Here is a 23626-nt window from a genome sequence, read left to right as displayed (position 1 = left end):
CCGTGCGTGCTGGGCTGGACCTCCTGAGTCGAGCGACTGGCGCCAAGTAGCGAGGATGAGGGTTGTTGCGGTTCTACCCTGAGGATGCCATCACCAAACTGCAGGACTTTGGGTCATGTACCTTACACAGCCTACTGGTGGGAGCCGTCCGGAAGCCGTATGAAAAGGTCCGGAACTTGCCCCCCTCTTTCGGCGTCCATTGTCCTCCGTCGTGTCAAAAGTCACCTCGGAAGGATTGGCCTAGATGGACGTTGGCGGGTGTTACGTTCGGCCATGGAGCCATCAACACCCCCAAAGACCACAATCAGGTAAGGGAGGTAGATGGTAGAAAGGCAGGCAGAGTCTTGCTTGTGATGTGTTGTCTGTACTACTACTGTGTACACAGTACACACAGTACTACTACCTATGATATACATAGGTACCTAGGAGGAAGAGGTGAGGCACGTCAAGCGTCAAGGTGAGAAGTAAAGGCTGTGAAACAGTCTGACATAAAGCCAAGAAAGGAACCCGACTCTTTCGCTCTGCTCGAGGTGGGGCCGTTACCTAACGGTCTGGTCTCCGCTGCCAATCACATGCGCGCAAGCGTGGCCCTTAGGGGTCTCCAGCGTCTCCTGTGCCCTGCAGCGTCATCCCCTGTTTTCCCACGTTCCACTTGTTCCGCTGCGCCCGTCGACCGCCTGGCTGGACCCTCCCCTCCCCCCCCAAATTCCCAACTCCTAGCCCAGAGCCCTATCCTCTACGTCTATAGTAGTTAGTTCGAACCGTCATGCCAAACCTGTCTTGACTTGCCAACCTACTTCAAATTGACCACCTCGTCTCACACCCACCAGCCTTTTTCCTTTTGCCTTCCCCAGGCGGTTGTGTTGCCTTTTTTTTTTTGCGTCTCCTGTTTCTTTCGGGGATCCCGACGGTCGTCCGCCATTTCGAGAACGGTGCCCGTGTTGCGCCCTCCGTGCGCCGCTCCATGTCTCTCGTTTAGTCGGACTTCTCTCCGCTTCAACCCTTCGTTCTATCTCGCCACCTTGGCGCGGGCATGTCCTCGTCTTTGCCGATCTCTTGACTTGACTCGCCTCCCTTCCTCCTTTTTCCCTCCTTTCCCCCTCGCTGCCCCACGAGGCCGCGCTCCCCGTCCCTATGCGACGCACCTCGGTTTCGCTGCCGACAAAATCTAGATCCGTCGCCTACGATCCCCACGAGAAGCCCAACCGCTACGGCGTCAGTCACCAGCCGAGCCTCATCATGAAGATGCAGTCCGCCTGGCTGTCCCAGTCGCAGCGCGCCCGCTACACCAAGACGGGCGCCATCGTCTTCGTCGTCTTCCTGCTCTTTTACTTTTTCTCGCCCTCGGGCGTGGACGTGTATCATGGTACGTGGCGGCGGGCCAAGCGGCTGGCGAGGGCGACAAGATTATGCAGACGTGCGCATGTGTACTGACGCGCCGTGGTTTCCCCCCCCCCCCCCCCCCCTCCAGGCCGGACCGGTCAGGGCCAGGTGCCGACCGACTCGTCGTACGGAACCGATCGGTGCGCGCGCTCCTACTCCAAAGACAAGCCCATCGTGCAGTACGTGTCCATGATCGACGCCGGCAGCACGGGTTCCCGCATCCACGTCTACAAGTTCAACAACTGCGGCCCGGCCCCCGAGCTCGAGGGCGAGATCCTGTTCAAGCAGACCGAGAAGATCGAGGGCAAGAGCAGCGGCCTCAGCGCGTACAAGGACGACCCGGAGGCGGCCGCTCGCAGCCTCGACCCTCTCCTCGACGCCGCCCTCAAGGTCGTGCCCGACGTTCTCAAGTCGTGCAGCCCCATCGCCGTCAAGGCCACCGCCGGCCTGCGCCTGATCGGCCCCGAGCGCAGCGCCAGGATCCTCGAGGCGGTGCGCCACCGTCTCGAGACCAAGTACCCCTTCCCCGTCGTGTCCAAGGAGGAGAACGGCGTCGCCATCATGGACGGCGCCGACGAGGGCGTCTACGCCTGGATCACGGTCAACTACCTGCTCGGCAAGATCGGCGGCCCCGACCGCAGCGAGACGGCCGCCGTGTTCGACCTGGGCGGCGGCTCCACGCAGATCGTCTTCCAGCCCGGCTTCGAGGGCCTCACCTCGGGCGGCATGCCCGCGAGGCTCGCCGAGGGCGACCACAAGTACGATCTCAGCTTCGGCGGCCGCCAGTTCAGCCTGTACCAGCACTCCCACCTCGGCTACGGCCTCATGTCGGCCCGCGAGGCCATCCACGCCACGCTCGTCACCGACCTCTACAGCCAGCACAAGCCCGACAACTCGTGGACCAAGAAGCCCGTCGTCAACCCCTGCTTCTCCTCGGGCATGTCCAAGATGGTCAGCGTCAAGCTCCCCGAGGGCCACCCGCTCGGCCACGAGATTGCCCTCAACATGACGGGCCCCGCCGTCGCCGCGCCGGCCCAGTGCCGCGGCCTCGCCGAGCGCATCCTGAACAAGGGCGCCTCCTGCAAGCTCGCGCCGTGCTCCTTCAACGGCGTGCACCAGCCGAGCATCGCCAAGACGTTTGCCCGCGAGGACATGTACCTGCTGTCCTACTTCACCGACCGCACCCAGCCGCTCGGCATGCCCGAGTCGTTCACGCTGCGCGAGCTGGCCGACCTCGCGGCCCGCGTCTGCGCCGGCGAGAAGTCCTGGGACGTGTTCCAGAGCGTGCCGGGCGCGCTCGAGGAGCTGCGCGACAGGCCCGAGCACTGCATGGATCTGAACTTTATGGTGGCGCTGACCCACACGGGGTACGAGATGCCGCTGGATCGGGAGGTGAGGGTGGCCAAGCAGATCAAGGATATGGAGCTGGGCTGGTGCTTGGGTGCTAGGTGAGCATTTTCTATTCTTCTCGTCGCCCGACCGGAGCAATGGGACTCCTGACTAACCCTTCTTTCCCAGCTTGCCGTTGCTTGCTCCGGGGTCCGGCTGGAAGTGCAAGATCACCGAGGTGCATTAATCAACCAACCTGCCGGATCGTTCCCACCATGACAACGATGGCAGGATAGAGACGACAAAGTTCAAGCTGGCAGCGACAGCTCTTTTTTTTTTTCGTTTTCCCCTCCATTTCTTTTTCTTCTTCGCTTTCCCACATTGCCAATGGCGAAAGGTACCGCTGTAGCCGGTACGCGCACACACGAACGAACTGGCGCCGGGTCAGGGTTGGGGGAGGTATCGGTTCGGGCGGGTTCGTGGAGCTTTTTTCAATTGGGCGTCATGACGAAGCAAACAAAAAGAATTATCTTAAGGATTTAATGTACCCAGACGAGGAGGACTCCGCATCCCAAGGGATGGGCATGGCGGGGGGAGGAAATAGAAAATAGAGCATGATGATACAGGGCCAGGGACGCAATATTAGGTACCGTAATATATTTTTTCTGATGTGGCTCGGGTTCTATGCTCCTCTTTTTCTTCTTCTTCTGCTGCTGCTGCTGCTGCTGCTGCTGTTGCTAGCCACGAGCCCCGTTGCGCCAGAATGGCTCATCGCCAAACGGTGCTCCTTGTATTCCCATGCTCTTCCAAGTCTTCCATCTACTACCAGGACAGAGAGACGCGCCAACAGGGTATCTCCTTTTCTTTCTTTCTTTCTTTTTTTTTTTTTTTGGTGTGTGTGTGTGTATGTATGTGAGTGTGAGAGAGTGTGCATTATGGGTTCCTTGATCAACAAGGCACCTTCACCATGCCCAGCACCTCGTCCACCACCTCCTCCGCCCCGACCCCCTCCAAAAAGGCCTCCCGCACCAGGGCGGGATCGCTTCCCCACTGCACGCTCCGCTCCTTCCCCGCCGCCTCGTCGGGCCGGATCACGCTGAGGCGGTGCGCAAAGACCTTGGGCAGGGCCAGGGCGACGAGCGACGGGGTGACAAAGGACAGGCCGTGCAGCGCGGCGAGCGAGCGGCACAGCTGCTCCAGGTGCCGGGCCGCGGCCGGGGTCGCGCCGGTGCCGGCCCCCGCGGCGGCGGGGCCGACGGCGCGGTGGGCGCGCAGGAAGGCGACGAGGTTGGCCTGGTAGCGCAGGACGGGGACGCTGGTGTGGATTTGCCGGGAGAGGAGAGAGAGGTGGGAGAGGTCGGATTCCGTCAAGAGCGGGGGCGCCGAGGAGTGGGAAGCGGGATGGTTTGCGGCGGCGGTGATGATGCTGGGGCTGCTTTCGCGTCGGGCGGGCCCTCCCGGCGGCGCGGCCGTTGTTGTGCCTTGGGAGGAGCGGTGCTTGGATCGGACGACGCTGGACCGGGAGGCGGTTGATGCGGTCTCGTCGGGGTAGGTGTCGTAGTCGTCGTCGTCGTCGTCGTCGTCGTCGTCGTCGTCAACGTCGCCGTCGGGGCTGCCTTCGTCGCGACCCGTCTGGCGGTCGAGCTCTTCGTCGAGGTACGGGAAGCCGTGCTCGTCGGGGTCGTGGCGGTGGCTGAGGTAGAGGAAGTCGTTGAGGTGGGGCGTCACGCGGGCCTCGCTCGCGCTGGCGGCGCCGACGAGAGCCACGAAGAGGAACTGCTTCGGCGCCGTCTGGATGCTCGTGCGGGTGAAGATGCGCCGCGTGCGGAGGAGCTCCAGGGCCTGGATCTGGACGGGCCGCGGGGCGCGGTCGAGATCCTTGGCCAGGACGACGTTGGCGATGCGCGGCAGGGCGACGTGGGAGCTGCTGCGACCGCCGCCGAGGGACGGCGGGACCGGGCCGATGGGACCGCTGAGGCGACCCGACGGGTTCATGGAGAAGTAGGACCCGGAGGCCGAGGCCGGGCCGGCCGCGAGCTGCGATGGCTGGTGTTGCTGCTCATGGCGGAGGCGGTACGGGGAGACGGGGCGCGTGTTGGCCGGCGAGGGGGCAGGGCGAGGAGGAGGAGAGACCAAGAGGCCGTTGGCGAAATCGTCGAGGGTGGTATGGGCGTGGCAGCTGACCACGGAAGAGGTGAGGCCAAAGGTCTTGGAGGCCACCAGGCGGAGCTCCTCGGCGAGCTCGTCGACGCTATCCGGGTCGGTGCTGATCAGGCAGTGCTCGCGAGCCATGAGGCAGAGGAGGGCTGCCAGCTCGAGGTCGCTCAGGCTGTGAATCTTGTCGAGGAGCTGCGGATCGGCCATGGCTGATGACGGCCCGGCTGGAGGCAAGGAAGAAGCTTGGCAGGCAGACGGAGGCGATGGATGGGCCCAACGGAGAGCCGGAGGGTTGATGCGTTGGTGTGTCAATCAAGGTCCAGGTTCGTTCTTCAAGCCGGTGCTGCTGCCGACGTTGACGCACACCGCATCGCACCATGACGGCAACGACAAGCTTTACCGAGCATGACGGCAGGCCATTTTCCAGGTTCCGCGTGGCCGCGCGTGTAGGCAATTTGATTCGACCACGATGCCTCTGTGCCTCGGTCAGAGATTCCTGAAGCCTTGAGACAAGGTGAGAAAAGGTGAGATGGATCGCAGAGGGAGCGCAGCTTTGTCGTAGGCTTGGAAATGGCATCACGGATGCAACGGGCCAAGCCGAGCAGCCAGCGGAGTCGAGCGGATTGACCCACCCGCGCCAATCCCGGATCGGCTTAGCGCCCATGCGCAGGCCAACGGAAGCGCGGTCGCTCATTGGCCCAGCGCTATCATGTGCCTGCCCGCTGTTGCAGCCTGTCCTGTGGGGCTGGGGCGAGCTCCGCAATCGTCACTCTTGCTCACATCAACCCTCCATCACAACAACACCACCAACCACCGCCGCCTCATCGCCTTGACGACCGTCGCCAGCGACAATCGGGACGGCGCCTTTGGACACCCCATCCGCAGCGATTCGCTGATTGAGCACAGCATCTGCCTTTCTGCGACGCCCGATTGCTTTCGGCGGTCCTTCTCATCGATAAGCATCTTTATATCTCGGATCCTCTCCGCCTGATAGGCCGTTCCATGGGAGTCAACGCCGCCATGGCTTCCAGGAAGAAAGTTCTCTTGAAGGTCGGCTCGCGCAAGAGGCTCCGGCAGCACGCCGAACCACAGCTGACGTCAACCTCTGCTCTAGGTCATCATCTTGGGCGACAGCGGTGTCGGCAAGACGAGCCTGATGAACCAATACGTACGCCGCCGTTGCCCTCGTCAACACCTATCCCCTCCCCAACAACAACAACAACAACACCATCCAAGCCACTTCTAACCTCGCTCCCTGGGAAATAGGTCAACAAAAAGTTCAGCGCCAGCTACAAGGCCACCATCGGCGCCGACTTCCTGACGCGCGAGGTGCTCGTGGACGACCGGCAGGTGACGATGCAGCTCTGGGACACGGCCGGCCAGGAGCGGTTCCAGTCGCTGGGCGTGGCCTTTTACCGCGGCGCCGACTGCTGCGTCCTGGTGTACGACGTCAACAACGCAAAGAGCTTCGACGCCCTCGACAGCTGGCGCGACGAGTTCTTGATCCAGGCGTCGCCGCGAGACCCGGATAACTTCCCGTTCGTGGTGCTGGGGAACAAGATCGACGTCGAGGAGAGCAAGCGAGTGGTATGTGTTGGGAGGGGGTGTCCATGCGGTTTTTCGGGGGCCGCACGGGAGGCTGACGGACTCGGCAGATCTCGACGAAGCGGGCCATGACCTACTGCCAGTCCAAGGGCGGCATCCCATACTTTGAGACGAGCGCCAAGGAGGCCATCAACGTGGAGCAAGCGTTCGAAGGTGGGCTCCTCTTTTTTTAACTTTTTGAAAGACGTAACGAGCCAGGGGCTGACCCGGTCTACAGTCATCGCGAGGAATGCGCTGCAACAGGAGGAGTCGGAGGAGTTCAGCGGGGATTTCCAGGACCCCATCAACATCCACATCGAGAACGACCGGGAGGGGTGCGCTTGCTAGAGGAGGAGTGGGTTTTTGGGCAGGTTGTATGATATCGTGAGGGGTTCGGGTGCGCGTTTCTTGAGCTGAAGCCGGGAGCTAGGAGCTAGGAGCTAGGAGATAGGAGCTGGGAGCTGGAGCGTCGAGTGACTTGCTGTGTGGTAGAGTTTCTTGGAGGAGGATGTCTGGGCAGGCAGGGTGGCTGGTGGCGCGGCGACAGGCATCTATGATGGTAATGGACATGTTTAGCATTTCAAGGGGGGGGGAGAGGGACGAATCTGACATTCTGCAAAGGAGAGGAGACGGGAGAAAAGGAGACGGGAGGAGAGAAGGGGGGTTGTTCTACACTACAGTAGACAGACAGCATCCAAGACTGATACAGTACAATCGAGATGGAGCGAGCGGGAGGCGGTCCGCTAGAACTAACCCTAACCCTGTGCACGCTTCGTCTTATTTTCTTCTCTGTTGCATCCAGGGGTTCCTCTTGGCGACAGCATCATCCTCACCAGTCTCCCCCCCCCCCCCCCGAGGCAACGCAACCACGCGAATGCATCGGTTTCCCACCTCCAATCCCATCCATGTCGGGTGAGACATGACACCTGTGGCGTAGGTACGACGCGGCAGTTCGTGACGCCCGCTGCCCGTTGCCTGCTTCTCCCTTTTTGTCGTTTCGTTGGTCTTTTGGTTTGCTTGCTTTTTCCCCAGCGTCGATTGACCTTGGACCCCGACTTTGGCGCTTTCTCCAACCTCGGCGCGCATCTGACCCAGACGGATCCCCGTTCGGAGATGAAGCCCCCCTCTGGTCCGACCGCCATCATCTTGTCGCGCCTCCACCGCCCTTCGTTCTCTGCCGGTCCGAGATAGCCATATCGAATCCCGTTCGACTTGGCGACATAGCCAGACATCTGCCTCTCCCCCAGGAAGCGGAGAGCAGGTCCATCGTCGCTTGAGGCCATGGCGCCCGTCGAACCCATGCTCCCTGGGGAGCTAGCCCCCGACCACACCACCCACCACGCTCACGGCCATGCCCGCCGCCAATCCACAACATCATACACACACCCCTCGGCCGCCGCTTCGGCCGCCGCCGCCGCTTCTTCTTCTTCCTCCTCTCGGCGCAGGTCGCAATCCGTCACGGCTTCAGCCATGCTGGCCGCCCCTCCCGACTCTGAACCATCGCTCTCTCGAACCCCCTCCGCCGCCCTCACGTCCGAGTCGAGGATATCAGGCGCTGCGTCTTCCAGCCGCGGAAGCCAGAACCTGAGAGAACAGCTCGGTCTGGGCGGCGTCGCGCGCAGGACGCTGGGCATCGTCCTGTTGTTGATCGTGGTGTTTTTGTGGACGCTGTCCAACTTTTTGGCGAGCGTAAGTAGTCACCTGCCGCCCTGCTTCCCGGGCTTGTTCCCCTGCTCTCTCTTGGTGCGCGGTCGGATGGGCTTGGATGGGATCCGAGGTGGGGGGGAGGGGTGCTGTTTTGATCTTTCTGCCCTGACACGTGCCAAACCAGGAAATCTTCTCCGACGGCACTTACAACAAGCCCTTTTTCCTCGTCTACATCAACACCGCCACCTTCGCCATCTCCCTCATCCCGCTGACCATCCGCTACGTCTACCGCCACGGCCTTGGCGCGGCAGTCGCCCCGGCCCTCCGCATCTGGCGCGAGAAGCGCTTCGGCATGGTGCCGCTCAGGACGCGGGACGACGAGGCGGGCAGCGCGAGGGAGCTGTTCGGCGCGGACGACTCGGACAGCGACGACGACGACGACGACAACGAGGGTCGCGGCGGCCGCCGCCGCAGTCGCAGCGGCAGCGCCGCGGCCCGGCTGCTCGTGGACGACGAAGGGAGCTTCGAGGGTCTCGACAAACAGGACGCCGACGACAAGCTCAGCCTGGCCGAGACGGCGCGGCTGAGCGCCGAGTTCTCGCTCCTGTGGTTCAGCGCCAACTATTTCGCGTCGGCGTGCCTCGAGTACACGAGCGTGGGCAGCGTCACGATCCTCACGTCGACGAGCAGCATCTGGACGCTCATCTTTGGCGCCCTGTGCGGGGTCGAGGGCTTCACGCTGCGCAAGCTGCTCGGCGTGCTGGCGTCGCTGGCCGGCGTCGTGCTCATCTCGTCGGTGGACCTGTCGGGCGCCAACGACGACAACCGCGGGAGCTTCCCGCACAAGACGACCACGCAGATCGCCATTGGCGATTCCATGGCCTTCTTCAGCGCCATCATCTACGGCATCTACGTGACCGTCATGAAGCGCCGGGTGGGCAACGAGGAGCGCGTCAACATGCCTCTGTTCTTTGGGCTCGTCGGCCTCTTCAACGTGCTGTTCCTCTGGCCGGGCTTCTTGATCCTGCACTGGACGGGCATCGAACCCTTCCAGCTCCCTCCCACGGGCGTGGTGTGGACGATCATCGTGGTAAGCACCCAGCCCTGAAACTTGTTTCTTCCCCTCTTTTCCGGGGCGCATCTTGGGCTGACGGTTTTTTTTCCCCCCACCCCTCTCTAGACCAACTCCGCCTCGTCCTTCTTCAGCGACATCCTCTGGGCCTACGCCATGCTTCTGACGACGCCGCTCATCGTGACGGTCGGGCTGTCGCTCACCATCCCGCTCTCGCTCATCGGCGAGATGATCCGCTACTCGCAGTACTCGAGCTGGTTGTATTGGATGGGGGCGGGCATCGTGTTTTTATCCTTCCTCTTTGTCAGCAACGAGAGCCATGACGAGGGGGGAGGCGAGAGCAAGGATCGAGAAGGGGAGAGGACGAGTTCTGCGGTGTAGCTCCGCGGCTTGGCCATGCGGGGGCACGGCGCATGACGCCGGAGACGCTTGGGTCGTTGGAAAGACGGAGAGAGATGAGATTGCTGGTCCTTTTTTCTTTCTTTCTTTCTTTCTTTTTTTTTTTTTTTTTTTTTTTGGGGGGGGGGGGGGGAGGGGGCTGGTTAGAGCTGTGGTTGGCGGACAGGACGCAGCGAGCATCAGAGATACCCGGCGCGAATCGCTATGGATTAGATACTAGTAGACTCTGCAGCATTTGGCTATTTCAGGTTGGAAAAAAGCATACAGGGGATCGACGTTTTGGGGGGGGGGGGGGGGGGGGGGGGGGGGGACATCGACATTGGGGCTATGGAAGACAAGACACAATCGTTGTTACCGCTCCCCGCGCAAAGAGTCCGAGCTTATCGTCGTGCTTTTCATTGCCTCTTCCAGAGATAGAGATCGTACCCAGGTACCGAAATCAACCAGCTTGTGCAAACGCCGGACCATGCTACCGAACAAACGTATACAATTCCGTGCAACATGCCACCCACCCGTGCGCCATGGCTCCGCCCACCCGGCAAATGCAATAATACAGCGCAGTATGGTGCAGCGCTTAGAAGCCAACAAACCGACAACCCAACTCCCTTCCTCCCCCTTAAAATACCCATTTCCATGTCTGCTAGTTCCAAACCAAAGCCCCCAACAAGCCAAGCAGGCCTCGTCATCAGACGCCACGTACGCCCCCTATCCTTTTTATTCGTCCACCACCCACATACCCTTTTCTCCTCTTCCTTTCCCTCACAGTAGTACACCACCGCCCCCCCCTTTTTTCTTCTATGGTCCGCACCTTGGTCACCCGTTCCCGTTCCCGTTCCCGTTCCCATTTGCCTTTCACCAGTCGTCCTCGTCCCCGTCCCACGCATCCCCAACGTCTGCCCATCCGCAGCCCCACCTCCTCCCCTCGCCTTCGCCTCCCCGCCTCAGATCCCTCGCGCGAAAGCCCTTCTCGACGCCGTCGTCCTCGCCGCTGCTCTCGCGCCAGCAGCGGACCAAAAAGTCGTCGCCCACCGTCACCAGCTGCCCGCCGCTCGCCCATGTCACGGCGCCCACCTCCTTGCTGTGGCCCCGCACGAGCGGGGTGCCGCGCTTGGTGACGGGGGTGGCGTTGGCCGAGGCGGAAAAGGAGTTGCAAAAGGAAGCCGACAGGCTGGCCGAGCTGTTTGTGCGTTTGAGGCTGGAGGGGCCCGCGTCCGTGGTGGCGGTGGCGGCGGTGGCAGCGGCGGCCGAGGTCGAGGACCGCAGGCCCGGGCGGGAGCGCGGTTGTTGTTGTTGCTGCTGAGATGCGCGAGGGAGGGGTGCGATGTCGGTGGGCTGGCCCACGTAGTAGGTCTCGACGATGTCGCCGTTGGGGCTGGAGGAGGAAGCGGACCAGGCGTCGCGGAGGTAGCGCTCGTCGGTGGGGAAGAGCACGGCGACGCCGTCGGAGCTGCCCACGGCCAAGAGCTCGGAGCGGCCGTCGGCGGCCGGGCGGAGGGCGGCCTTGACGTAGAAGCTGGTGGCGTGGAAGAGGGGATGGCGGAAGCCGTAGAGCGGGCCGAGGCCCTGGTGGGCGGCGGCGTGCGGGTGGTGGCGGCGGCGCGGAGGCTCGGCGCCCGGGCGGGCGGGGACCAGTTCGGCAGCCTGGCCGAGGACCAGGTGGGCGGTGCTGTAGGCGTAGACGGTGTTGTCCTTGCAGACGGCGTAGAGGCGCGTTCCGTCGCCGCCGAGCGTCATGGAGCAGATGCCGAAGGGCCGGAAGGCGACGTGGCTCGGGGGCGGGGCGGTGAACGAGACGGGGGTGGCGCCGCGGTGGTGACGGCTCGTGTGCACCGCGCGGATGTCCCAGAGCTTGATGCTCGCGTCGGCCTCGCAGGCGGTCAGGAGGAGGTGCTCGCGACCGGGGGGCAGGAACTGCATCGCCGTCACGGACACCTCGCCGGCCCGGCCCGGCACCTCGCCGACGCGGCCGACGTCGGCCGAGCCGGCCACGGCGGCCTGGCTTCTCGCGTGCCGGGTCAGGCGCGCGTGAGCGTCGTAAATGCTGTTCACGACGCAGCCCGGGGTGGGCTGGCGCGGCAGGCGGTGACGCAGCGCCGGGTCGTAGGCCACCGGGACCTCCTGGACAGGACCGCCGCGGCACCTCAGATCCCAGATGTGCACGCTGCCGTCGCGGCCGGACGTGGCCAGGACGCAATTGGAACCGCGGCCGGGCTGGAAACGCACTTGCTTGAGGGACGCCGTGTGGTAGCCCAGGACCGAGAGGGGCCTTTGCGTCGCCACGTCGATGACCTTCCCCGTCTGGTCGCCCGAGGCCGTGGCCAGCAGGTAATCGTCGTCCGAGAAGGCCAGGTCGATGATGGCGTTGCCGTGGGCCTGGAAGGAGAGGTGGATCTTGGAAAAGTCCCGGGTCGAGTCGAGCATCCGCACGTAGCCTTCCTCATCGCCGACCGCGACGAGGCTGCTTTCTGCGACGAGTTAGACGGGGCTGCTCGCGGCGGCTGGGAATGCCTCTCTGTCTCTTTCTCTGTCTCCCAAACTTACTGTGGCAGGCCGTGGTGCAGAACGGAATGGCGCGGGGAGCCCCCTCGTGGCTGGACGAGAAGTGAACGTCGTCGGGGTTGCTGTAGAAGTCGGCGGTCTCGGTCCGCCAATCTGCGCAGCAACGGTTAGCCCAGCTTGGATCGACAGACGCGCAGACGGACGCGGGACATCGTACCCGCGACAGGACACTCCAGGGCCCTCTCGTCAGCAAAACGCATGGCCCCCGTCATCCTCTGCACCATCTGGGCCGCCATGCCGCGGCGGTGCAGAGGCACCGGCCGCTCCAGGGCCGGGACTTCCAGGTCGCCATCCCACTCGTCCTCCGAGACGTCGGCGTCCCTGAAGATTTGGGTGCTACGGGCCCGTCGAGACTTGAGATGGCGGATGGGGCTGCTCATGCCGGGCCTCGGGTCGGCGGCGGGGAGGAGCGGCGACGACTGCAGAGGCGAGGGCAGCAGGCTCGACTGGGACCCGGGGCTGGCGTGGACGATCTTGCGGCGCTTTCCTCGGGGATGGTCGTCGTGGTCCGGCAGGAAGGGCTCCTCGGAGACGGGCTTGAGCGGGCTCGACGGCGTCTGGCACCGGTTAAGAGCGGGAGCCGTGAGGTCGCAGAGGGCCTTGCGGGCGGCGCTGGGCTTGGCCGAGACGCGGGAGCGTGGGGTGAAGAACCGTTGAAACTTCCTAGGCGTGATCGAGGGGTTTCTCCTCTCCTTCTCGCGGCGGCGGGTTGCCGGGGCCCTGGAAGGGGACGAGACGAGGGCGGCGTTGGCGGTGACCGTGGCCGTGGCCGTGGCCGACAGCCTGGGCGGCGACGAGGTGATGTTGTCCGCCATGGCCGCTGGCCGACAGTCGACCTGGACACCAAGTTCCGGGGGGTCCTTATGAAGAGACCAACAATTCAAGGAGCCAGGTCGACTTGGGGGTGGGCGGTCAGCGAAGGTGAGCTCGGTAAGCAGCCTAGCGATGCTTTCGAGGTCGACGTCGTCGGGGCTTGTCCCGTCGTCGAGGGCCGAGGGTTAACAATGAAACAATGGGATGCAAGGTACGAAGGGAGCAAAAGCAGAAAACCTTTCTTGGGAACCTGAAAGGCTGGGGAAGCGAAGCACGCAGAAACAAGGTTGGCGGGGTGGTGGAGGATAGGTTGCAGACCGGCGACCCCCCGAAGCGGCCCCAAGGACGCCCCCCAAGGACGCCCCAAGGAAACTCCCCAAGACGCGCTTCACGGTGCTCCACGGTGCGCCCGCGACGCGCTAGAGCGACGAGCCGGGCTTCTTAAGTGGCTGAAGAAGGCGGGAGGCTGGCGGCTGGTTCCGAGGGCGTGTCGGGCCAATCACGGGCGCGCATTCCGCGGCGGGACCCGCTGGGTCTTACTGCGTACGCCGTGCTGCGTACGCAGTATGTACTATACACAGTACAGTGCAACGTTGGTGCAGCGCCGCCTTCTTGCAGGACAGCCATAGCCCCACTTATCCGCCTTCTTATCGCTTATCGGCTCCGCCAAAAAATTCAAAGCTGCTTTCACGACCGAACCGGTCCCTTCGGACGGCGGACGGCTTCCAACCCGGACACGGCCCGTCAAGCTCCTGGGCCACACCAACCGCCGCCAGATCGCAGCATCGCAGGCCGGACCACTCCGCCTCCGGCAGGCCATCCCTCACCATGGCGATCCAAAAGAAGCACGGCAAGGGCCGTCTCGACAAGTGGTACAAGCTCGCCAAGGAGAAGGGCTACCGTGCTCGCGCCGCCTTCAAGCTCATCCAGCTCAACAAGAAATATGGCTTCCTCGAGAAGAGCAAGGTCGTCCTGGACCTTTGCGCCGCGCCTGGGGTGCGTTCCACCGGCCTTGTCCGCTCCGCTATCCCCCTCCCAGCGCGCGATGGACTGACGTCGTTCCCCTAGTCGTGGTGTCAAGTATGCGCCGAGACCATGCCCAAGGACAGCCTCATCATCGGCGTCGATCTCGCTCCCATCAAGCCCATCCCCAAGGTCATCACCTTCCAGAGCGACATCACCACCGAAAAGTGCCGCGCCACCATCCGCAGCCATCTCAAAACCTGGAAGGCCGACTGCGTGCTGCACGACGGCGCCCCCAACGTCGGTACCGCCTGGGTGCAGGACTCGTACAACCAGGCCGAGCTGGCCCTCCACTCGCTCAAGCTCGCCACCGAGTTCCTGATCGAGGGCGGCACCTTTGTCACCAAGGTGTTCCGCTCCAAGGACTACAACAAGCTGCTGTGGGTGCTCAACCAGCTCTTCACCAAGGTCGAGGCGACAAAGCCCCCGTCGTCCCGCAACGTGTCGGCCGAGATCTTCGTCGTCTGCCGCGGCTTCAAGGCCCCGAAGCGCATCGACCCGCGCCTGCTCGACCCGCGCTCCGTCTTTGAGGACCTGGCGGACCCGGCCCCCAACAACGAGGCCAAGGTGTACAACCCGGAGGTGAAGAAGCGCAAGCGCGAGGGTTACGAGGAAGGGGACTGGACCCAGTATAAGGAGATCGCCGCCAGCGAGTTCATCCAGACCACGGACCCCATCGCCATCCTCGGCCAGTACAACAAGTTGACGTTTGAGCAACCCAAGAACGGCGACGTCGCCCTGGCCGCCCTGGATAAGCTCCCCGAAACGACCCCCGAGATCCGCGAGTGCTGCAACGATCTCAAGATCCTCGGCAGGAAGGACTTCAAGCTGCTCCTGAAATGGCGCCTCCGGGTGCGCGAGATCTTCGGCCTCCCGACCAAAAAGGCCGCGGCCGCCGAGCCGCTCGTCGAGGTGGAGGAGGAGGCCAAGGTGGAGAACATGGACGACGAGCTCAGGATCCAGGAAGAGCTCCAGAGGATCAAGGAGAAGGAGGTGTCCAAAAAGAAAAAGGAGCGGCGGAAAGACAACGAAAGGAAGCAGAAGGAGATCATGCGCATGCAGATGCACATGACGGCGCCCATGGACATCGGCATGGAGCAGGAGGGGCCCCGGGGCGACGGCGCCATGTTCCGCCTCAAGGCCATCAACGAGCCCGACGCGCTGCGCCGGATAGCCAAGGGCAAGATGACCAAGGTCGCCGAGGAGGTGATCGGTCAGCAAGACTCGGGGATTGGCACATCCTTGGATACCGATGACGACGAGAGCGACGACGACGGCGACCGGCTGGAGCGCGAGCTCGACGCCATGTACGATCAGTACAAGGAACGAAAGGCAGCCGCCGACGTCAAGTACCGGGCGAAGAAGGCAAGGTCGGAAGTCGATGACGAAGAGTGGGAAGGCGTGTCGGGCAGCGAGAACGGCAATAGTGACGACGACGACGATGACGATGACGATGACGACAGGCTCGAAGAAGAGAGCGATGACTCGGACTCGGAAGCCGGGGATATCAAGGGGCCCCTTCTGAAAGATCTCGACGGTGTTCCACAAGAGGGGACCGACCTGTCGAAACGGGCTCGTGGTTTCTTTAGCCAAGACGTTTTCAAGAGCATTCCGGGACTTCTCGACGTTCCAGAAGAGGAAGAAGAAGAAGAAGAGGATGTGGACATGCACAACGTGGACCAGGATTCCGGCGACGAGGATATCCCAAGCATTCAGGAGCAGAAGAAGCAGCAAAAGGCCAAGAAGGAATCGAAGGCCAAGGAGGACGACGGCGATTTTGAAGTCGTCAAGACTCAGGATTCCGATGACGACTGGGAGGAGAAAGAGAAGAAGAGCAAGGATGGGCGGCCGAGTAAGTGCACCTGATGTTTCCCAGCGCCCACCCACACCACCTGGGCCGGGGCTAACGAAGGCAGGAATCGACATCATCACGGCCGAGGCCATGACGCTCGCCCACCAGCTCGCCCGCGGCGAGAAGACGGCGGCCGAGCTCATCGACGAAGGGTACAACAAGTACGCTTTCAAGGACCGCGAGGGTCTCCCCGACTGGTTCCTCGACGACGAGGCCAAGCACGACAAGCCGCACAAGCCCATCACCAAGGAGGCGGCTCAGGCCATCAAGGAGAAGCTGCGGGCCCTCAACGCGCGGCCCATCAAGAAGGTCGCCGAGGCCAAGGCGCGCAAGAAGCTCAAGCAGGCCCAGAAGCTCGAGAAGCTCAAGAAGAAGGCCGACTTGCTGCTCGAGGACGAGGTTCGTTTGCGTCGCCCTCTGCTCTTTGCGTTTTTTTTTTTTTTTTTTTTTTTTTTTTTTTTTTTTTTTTTTTTTTTTTTTGCTTGTACACATACAACCGCGGGAGCCCATGCTGACAAATCGTACAGGGCATGTCCGAGAAGGACAAGGCGACCACCATCTCCAAGCTCCTCTCCGCGGCCGCCCGCAAGAAGAGGAAGCCGCCGGTCAAGGTCGTCAAGGCGACGGGCGCCAACCGTGGTATCCAGGGCCGGCCGAGGGGCGTCAAGGGCCGGTACAAGATGGTGGATCCACGCATGAAGAAGGAGATGAGAGCGCTCAAGCGGATTGCCAAGCGGAGAAAGTGAGGGCTTTGAACGTGCTGGTGGTGGACTTGTACATATATGTGCCTGGGTTGGAGGGCGGCGGGGACCCGGTCGGTGCGGGCGATCCGGTGCCGTCTGCAATTTACTTGGTTTTGCCGGCCACGGTCCTCACAAACGTAGTCAAGGGGTACAAGGCGCCAGAGAACTCCATGTCGTACCTGGTGCGCGGCGGAGGTGAGCAGGACAGGACGTGCCAGGGTGGAAAGGCGGACGAGGGACGAGGGAGGGCGGGGTCGGCCGCTCACCAGTAATTGACAGCGATGCACACCCCTTCGGGCGAGCTGCTCTGCGAGACCTTGTGATACCTGGCCCAGAACCGCTTCGTCAGCACCCAATGCGAATCTGGTCTGCTTGCGCTTGAGGCGGCCGGGGCCCGGCTCCTCCGCGACGAGGGACAAAGAACGCACCACATGCACGGCAGGTAGAGCATGTCCCCGGGGTTGAGGGTGACGCGCATAGGCTGCGCCAGGCGCGAGTACCTGGTGGCGTTGACGTCGGGCTTGTCCGGGTCCCAGATGGCGAAGGGCACCGAGGGGCCGTCTTCGAGCTCGAGCTCGAGATCGAGATCGGGATCGAGATCGGGACCGACTTGGGGCTCCGGCTCCGGCTCCGGCTCCGGCTCCGGCTCCGGCTCCCCATCCCCATCCCCATCCCTCTTTTCAGCCTTGCCCCTCCGCCGCCGGTACCTCCCCGGCCGCAGCTCCACCTCGTTCACCGCCGCCACGCACGCCGGGGGCAGCAGGACAAAGTGCTTCCGCCCCCGGATCTGCACGTACACGTTCTCGTAGTTGTCGCGGTGGAGCGCCGTCACGGACCGGGCCCCGCCGATCCACAGGTTGACCGCGTCGGCGTCGCGCGCCCCGAGGGCCACGCGCGCCCAGGGGATGGTGCGCGGGACCTGCGGGTACAGGAGAGAGTACTCGTTGCGGAGGTTGTCGTTTTGGGTCTGGGCGTAGCGGACCTCGGCGGGGGCGCGTTGCGGCCGGTGCTTTTCCTGGTCGATGAGGTAGTCGAGAAACGAGGAGAAGGGCTGGTCCTCCTCGTGGGGCTTGGCAAAGACGAGGGAGGTGGTGCCGTCGGGGTGGGTGTAGGGGGTCGGGGCGTCGGCGTTGCTTGGACGGCGGCGTCAGCTCGTAGGATGTTAAGTGTTGCTGTGTAAAAGAGAGAGGGGGAGAGAGAGAGAGAGAGAAAGAGAATGTGATATGTGCTAGATGTGTACAAGAGACACAAAGACATACCCTGCCGGAGTAACGGCAATGTTGACAGGGTCGTCGCCGAGAACGGCTTTGAGGTAGTCAACGCTCCATGTCTGGGTGGCTTCCCAGTCCAGGGCGGCGCCTCTCACGACGAAAGGTGTGTTGCGAGCTGCGTATCTCATGAACTCGAGAGGGCTGGGCTCTTCGGTGAGCTCGTCGATGACGGTCCCGTTGAGCTCATGGTAGCTGATCATGAGCTCCGCGAGGGCATCTTCATAAGGGGCCTCCATTGCGAATCGCCAACTCGGCCCAATAGCATCTTGCGAGATACCATGCAGCAGTCTATCTTGAGCAAAGTACCCAAGGTAGGTAGGTACCGAGTAACGTTATTCGTGTGAGTGAGAAAAAGCTCACACCGTCATAATTACCTACCAGTTGTCTCGTGTAACTTTACCAAAAACGACTTAAAGCAGTACGACGCACAGACCACATGTCTTACTGCGTAGATCTTGGCTCTGGCTGGAGCCGGGGCCAGTTCCGGTAATAACGTTACCTGCCTTATGTACCGTACCTTACCGTAAGTAGTAGGTACCTGGTACCTTGACGGGATGTGGTCTTTTTCCTTCTCTTCTTTGGATGCCCATCGTCCAGGCTTTCGTCCTTGTAAAGGAAACGCTCGGGTGGCCGTAACAATTGTTGCATCAGGTACGGTACACGGCAGCACAGGATACAAAAGCCCCCGCCATCCGTGGTATGTACTATAGCAGGCCTGATGCGAAGTGCTGTCAAGAGAGTTGTTATGGTTTGTGACCTGCATCCCCTCCCCTGACGCAACCTGCAGCCGTGCCCCCAACCCCAAGCATGAACGAATCATGGGCGGGCAATTAGGATGATCATCTGTCCTTTCCGACTTGCCGCTTGGGGGACCCGACAGAGTCGCCATGATGCCAGTCTTTGCAGCCATGATCTGAGGCCAAGGCGCCCTGCATCTCACCACCGGCTTGGGAGAGGGACAGGTAACGATCGTATCGTACGATATTTACGCATAACGAGTTACATACACGCAATACGCCATGGACCCACCGCCGGCTCAGCATTGAGCACTTCATCGGCTTGCACAGGTCCATTCGGTCATTTCATCCAAGCTCCTCTACATGAGATCTACGGGTGTCTCACACGCCAGGATTTTGCGTCCACCTTTGGCATCTCTGAGTTGGGTCTTCCTTTTTTAGCGTCTCCGCCGGAGTGCGAAGCCTGTTGTTTGGGCTTGGTGGAGGGCAGCCGTGAAGTCCAGGCTTGTGCGACTGTCACACCAGGGATTTCTCCGACGACAAGATCTGAAAGCTGTTCGACAGACCCTCGAGGCGATATTGAAGCCTCCGCCCATCCATCCATCCATCCGTCCGTCCGTCCGTCCGTCCGTCCGTCCGTCCGTCCGTCCGCTCATCCGTTCCTTTGTTCAATTTGGCTCCACCCCAAACCCGTCGAGGACGGCCATCTTCCTCTCAACGCCTTCGCCTCGCCGTTGCCTCTTCTCGTCAGCCCCAGCTCATCCGGTGCTGCAAGGGGGCGTGCGGCGAACCAGCTCAGACCGGCCCGGGCTCCCAGCTGCCCGCCGCAGCATCCCCTTGCTTCCCGCCCGCCGAGAATGACGAGATCATGTCTCGTGTCTCATAGCCTACATCACCTGCCCCTTCTCCACGAGGTGGCTGCCCCGCAAACCGGTCTTCCGAGTGATGTCGGGCGTGCCCAGAGGCACCGTCACCGACTCGCCCGAGGCCCCCGGCTATTATGCTGTGGTATCTCTTATATCCGCTGAGGGGGTGAGCTCCTGTTCCCGTGCCCGAGCCGGCTCTGTTGACCCCGTCCTGACCCTGTTGCAGCACGACCGAGGCTCCCGTGCTGGACCCCAATCATCCCTTCCGGAGGCTTTGCACCCGCTACGCCACCTGGGCTGCCCGACATGTCAAGACGGTCCTGCCCCTGTCCGGCGCCGTCGTCTTCTTGTTCCTCTACCTGTTCCCTTTTCTCTACGCCCGAGATGCCACGGATGGCGCCTCTCTCCTCCCGCGCAACGTCTGGGCCGACACCCACCCCTTGCGAGGCGGCCCTGCCGCCGACGCAGACGTGATTGTGCAGTCCGCCTGGATCCATGGCAGCTACATGAAGGCGCTTGACCGCGACCTTCTCTTGGCGGCCCTCGACCTGCAAGACCGGCTCCTCGGGCCAGCCGTCGACTTCGACCCCCGCCGCCCGCAACCGCACGGGTTCCCACCCCTGGCCGATGCGCAGGCCGGTTGGGACCGGCGCCAGAGGGATGCCCTCCACCTCGTCTACGGCCTGACGGACGAGTCGTGGTTCTTCCACTCTCCGCTGCAATACTGGCGCGGGTCCGCCGACGTGATCGCCGCCGACCCGGACCTCATCGCCACCGTCAACGCCAAGAAACTGCAAACCACCTCGGTCAACACGACCCTGCGCCACTGCCTCGTCTTCAGCGGCGAGCGCTTCGACGACCGTCGCCTCGTTGGCGCCGACGCCCTCGTCATCACCCTCGTGCACCGCAAAAACTCCCCCGTTGGCCGCCAATGGGCGCGGGCGGCCGAGGAGCTAGCGCGCGCCGCCGCTGCCGAGGGCGACGTTCCATGGCGCGTCATCCCGCCCGACGGCAGGGCCTCCGAGAGCCGCCTCTACCGGATCCAGTTCCGCCCCATGTCGTGGTTTGACATGACCTTGCTGACCACGGCCTACTCCCTCATCATCCTCAACATGCTGCTCCGCCTGTCCAAGTTTCGGGCGGTCAAGTCCCGGTTCGGCCTGATGGTCACGATCCTGGTCCAGGTTGCCGCCGCCATCCTGTCGAGCTTCTCGGTCTGCGCCGTCCTGAAGATCGACCTCGCCCGCGTCCCCTACTACGCCTACCCGCTTGTCGTCCTGGCCATCAGCATGGAGAACTCATTCCGCCTCATCAACGCCGTCGTCTTGACTTCCTCGGCCATCAGCAACAGCGACAGGATCGGCGAGGCTTTTGGCTCCATGGCCCACATCGCCGTGGCCAGCCACTTCCACAACTGGCTGGTCCTCTACGCCCTCTCCAGGGTGACATCCACGAGCATCTCGGCCTTTTGCACCTTCGCCGCCATCGCCATCTTGTTCGACTTCTTCTACCTGACCACCTTCTTCCTCTCGGTTCTCAGCGTCGACATGCGGCAGCGGGAGCTTTGGGAGCTGGAGAGGGCCTCGCTGAAGCGTTCCAAGCGCAAGCGGGGGCTGGCCCAGACGCCGGCGCATTCCTGGAGGGACGCCTTCTTCCCAACGCGGATCGGCGAGACGACCACGCCGACGAGGATCGCCGGCACCGTTGTCGTTCTGTCCTTCGTCCTGGTTGCTCAGGCGTACTACAACCCAACCGGCGACGGCCGGTGGCTGAGCCAGATGTTCAACCTGTTCCAGGCCGTCCCCAGGATGCCCCAACCCGCCATCCTGGCCGACATCAACCAAGCGAGGAGCCCGGATTCATGGCTACGTATCCAAGACCACGAAACAGCACGAGAGGTCATCCAGGTGCTCAGGCCAGGCGCGCACAGCTTCGTCGCCCGGATCTACAGCCCCATCGTATTCGTCTTGAAGGGGGCCGACCGCACGCCGGATATGCCCGAGTCGCGCTTGCCGCCCGGCATGCACACCTTCTTGGATCAGCTGCCGCGCTTTGCGGCCTGGTTGCTGCTGATGCTCGCCGCGCTGCGTCAGTTCACCAACCACCTGATCAAGGACCGCTCCCAAGACAACGAATCCTCCGGCCCAGCCGACGGCTCATCCGTGCTGTCGGTGCGAGCGCTGTCCAAAGGGCACACGCTGGACGTGGCCATGCTGACAGCCTCGCCCGACGGCCGCCTGGTGTCGGTCGGCCTTGACCGCGCCATCCAGGTGTGGGACGTGCCCTCGGGGGCGCGGGCGCGAGTGCTTTCGGACCCCGAGGTGCCGCTGGAGAACCCGTTTCCCGTCCTAAGCATGGCTCTCGACGACAGGGCGGCGTGGCTGGCTCTCGTCACATGGCAGAGGGTGTTCCTCTGGAGCGTCGAGCGCAACGAGTGGGCCGGGACGAGAGACGTCGACCTCGGCGGGCACAGGCCAGAAGCCGTCTACTTTGCGACGAAAGGGCCCGGCGTCGCGCCATCCCTGGTGTTGGTGAGGAGGAATGGCATCGGCCTCGAGATCGAGATCGACAAGGAAGAGGCCAAGGATTTTGTCATTTGCAAAACGCCCCTGGTGTGGGCGGTCTCGTTTGCCGAGAAATGTACGTGTGACGCGGAGTCACGATGCGCTGCAGCACGGTTCCCGTTCGCTGACCACCCCCCTTCGCCAGGCCATTCTCAGCCACACGCGCCTCCTGCCATCCTTACGCTCTCCCGCAAGGGATGCATCCACCTGGTCAGGCAGCGCGACGACGAGTGGGTGTCGACGGAGGTGCAGCTCGGAGCCGAACGCGAGACCAGGGATGCCCACTCTCTGGTCCCCATCCCCGGGCTGTCCATGTACATGGTTGGCCGATCGCGGTCCGTCGACCTGGTGGACGTCCATTCGTCGGCCATCGTCCACACCTTCGTCACAGAACCCATGAAGGCGCGGACGCTGAAGCCCGTCTGCTGGGCCGGGTCGCAGCAACCCGGCCTTGCATCCTTTACCCTGGCCTACATCAGCGACGAAACCGGCGACCTCATTGTTCAAACCTGCCTCCCGGACCCCGACGGCGCCGCGTCCCACTTCGGCTCCTGCCCGGCGCCAAGCAGCCCGCCGCACCCGTGGGCACCGACAAAAGAAGCGATTCAGCGCATAGCCCGGCCGGGCGTGTGGGAAGCCTTGCCGTCGGGCAACGTGGTCGGCGTGCGCCAGAAACTCGCAGCCGGCGCTCCGGTTTCACCTACGGCGCCGTCCGCCGCCTTGGGGTTACGCAAGCGCATGGCAGCCTCATCCTCACGCGGCAGCCAGGCAGCCCGCTCTTCCTCTTCGACTCCGGCACCGCAGGGGTGGGAGGCCTGGGTCCTCAGCCTTCACGGGGACGACTCCGAGGGCCCACGCTTCGAGACGCGCCCGCTCGAGGACGAAGCTACCGCCGACGCCGACGGCCCCAACCACTTCCACCACCACCTGCTGATCTCCGAGCCGGGGCCGATAACGCGCCTCGGCGCGATGAGCGCTGCCGTCGGGATGGGGGACATGATCAAGGTGGTGAGCGTTGGGATCGAGTACTTTTTTGACCAGCGCGACGGCGCCGGTGGCGGCGGCGTGGGTGTTGTCGGGTCAGGAGGCGGCAGCAACGTTGCGCTGCAAGCCTTGGGCGTGGGGAGCCGAAGGAAGCGGCCTGGCGGCGGCCTGGGCAGGGCCAGGAAGGAAAGCAACCCGGCCGAGCCTGGATGGATGGGGACATGAATGTCGCTGGCCGGCAACAACGAAGATGGGGTGTTTCAAGGGTTTCTATATTGGGTTTGCTTGCATATACCTAGGTACCTCTCTATATACGCATCTGTCTGGCGTGGTATGGGCATGGCAAAGGCAAAGACACGGCGATGGGAGTTTGGGTAACGTTAGAGCCGGTCGCCTCGACGGTGGGACAAGCTTGAGGGGAACAGGGATTGCGGTGTACAGTAATACTTTGTGCATTATAGCAGATCCAAGGGACTTTCTACATAGATACCTGACTTATCCATGCTTATTGCGCTCCTTCTCCCCCTTCCCCCCCTTCTCCGTTCGTTCTGCCCGAGAGCGATATCCCCCCCAACCAGCCAGTTGCTATGCTAGATATAAGAGCCATCTTATGCCGGGTCGCGAGACCCTTTCTCCGTCTTTC

General features: G+C 62.8%; 8 protein-coding genes across 8 annotated transcripts; 5 read left to right on the top strand and 3 right to left on the bottom strand.

Annotated features, from left to right (window-relative positions):
- Nucleotides 1-1134: 1134 nt before the first annotated feature.
- Nucleotides 1135-2959, top strand: VTJ83DRAFT_5727 (uncharacterized protein; the record flags this gene model as incomplete). The annotated part of the gene is made up of 3 exons (XM_071012359.1): nucleotides 1135-1366; nucleotides 1472-2831; nucleotides 2902-2959. 3 exons carry the CDS (start codon nucleotides 1135-1137, stop codon nucleotides 2957-2959), a joined length of 1650 nt encoding a protein of 549 aa, XP_070865102.1.
- Nucleotides 2960-3660: 701 nt separating this feature from the next.
- Nucleotides 3661-5076, bottom strand: VTJ83DRAFT_5726 (uncharacterized protein; the record flags this gene model as incomplete). Its single annotated transcript, XM_071012358.1, has 1 exon — nucleotides 3661-5076. The coding sequence occupies one exon, from the start codon at nucleotides 5074-5076 to the stop codon at nucleotides 3661-3663; it is 1416 nt and encodes a 471-aa protein (XP_070865101.1).
- Nucleotides 5077-5871: 795 nt separating this feature from the next.
- VTJ83DRAFT_5725 (uncharacterized protein) lies at nucleotides 5872-6801 on the top strand (the record flags this gene model as incomplete). Its single annotated transcript, XM_071012357.1, has 5 exons — nucleotides 5872-5919; nucleotides 5984-6037; nucleotides 6136-6456; nucleotides 6525-6627; nucleotides 6692-6801. 5 exons carry the CDS (start codon nucleotides 5872-5874, stop codon nucleotides 6799-6801), a joined length of 636 nt encoding a protein of 211 aa, XP_070865100.1.
- Nucleotides 6802-7734: 933 nt separating this feature from the next.
- VTJ83DRAFT_5724 (uncharacterized protein) lies at nucleotides 7735-9553 on the top strand (the record flags this gene model as incomplete). The annotated part of the gene is made up of 3 exons (XM_071012356.1): nucleotides 7735-8142; nucleotides 8285-9190; nucleotides 9281-9553. 3 exons carry the CDS (start codon nucleotides 7735-7737, stop codon nucleotides 9551-9553), a joined length of 1587 nt encoding a protein of 528 aa, XP_070865099.1.
- An 870-nt stretch (nucleotides 9554-10423) lies between these two features.
- VTJ83DRAFT_5723 (uncharacterized protein) lies at nucleotides 10424-12945 on the bottom strand (the record flags this gene model as incomplete). The annotated part of the gene is made up of 3 exons (XM_071012355.1): nucleotides 10424-12036; nucleotides 12113-12223; nucleotides 12288-12945. The coding sequence occupies 3 exons, from the start codon at nucleotides 12943-12945 to the stop codon at nucleotides 10424-10426; spliced, it is 2382 nt and encodes a 793-aa protein (XP_070865098.1).
- Nucleotides 12946-13771: 826 nt separating this feature from the next.
- Nucleotides 13772-16564, top strand: VTJ83DRAFT_5722 (uncharacterized protein; the record flags this gene model as incomplete). The annotated part of the gene is made up of 4 exons (XM_071012354.1): nucleotides 13772-13939; nucleotides 14012-15818; nucleotides 15883-16217; nucleotides 16346-16564. 4 exons carry the CDS (start codon nucleotides 13772-13774, stop codon nucleotides 16562-16564), a joined length of 2529 nt encoding a protein of 842 aa, XP_070865097.1.
- A 100-nt stretch (nucleotides 16565-16664) lies between these two features.
- Nucleotides 16665-18068, bottom strand: VTJ83DRAFT_5721 (uncharacterized protein; the record flags this gene model as incomplete). The annotated part of the gene is made up of 4 exons (XM_071012353.1): nucleotides 16665-16740; nucleotides 16828-16887; nucleotides 16990-17694; nucleotides 17821-18068. 4 exons carry the CDS (start codon nucleotides 18066-18068, stop codon nucleotides 16665-16667), a joined length of 1089 nt encoding a protein of 362 aa, XP_070865096.1.
- Nucleotides 18069-19569: 1501 nt separating this feature from the next.
- Nucleotides 19570-23208, top strand: VTJ83DRAFT_5720 (uncharacterized protein; the record flags this gene model as incomplete). Its single annotated transcript, XM_071012352.1, has 3 exons — nucleotides 19570-19601; nucleotides 19662-22075; nucleotides 22145-23208. 3 exons carry the CDS (start codon nucleotides 19570-19572, stop codon nucleotides 23206-23208), a joined length of 3510 nt encoding a protein of 1169 aa, XP_070865095.1.
- Between the last annotated feature and the right edge of the window lie 418 nt (nucleotides 23209-23626).

Source organism: Remersonia thermophila, chromosome 5, assembly GCF_042764415.1.
Source record: "Remersonia thermophila strain ATCC 22073 chromosome 5, whole genome shotgun sequence".
NCBI classification, from domain to species: domain Eukaryota; kingdom Fungi; phylum Ascomycota; class Sordariomycetes; order Sordariales; family Chaetomiaceae; genus Remersonia; species Remersonia thermophila.
Note: the sequence above shows the minus strand (reverse complement) of the source record. Positions and strands in the feature narration are given on the sequence as shown.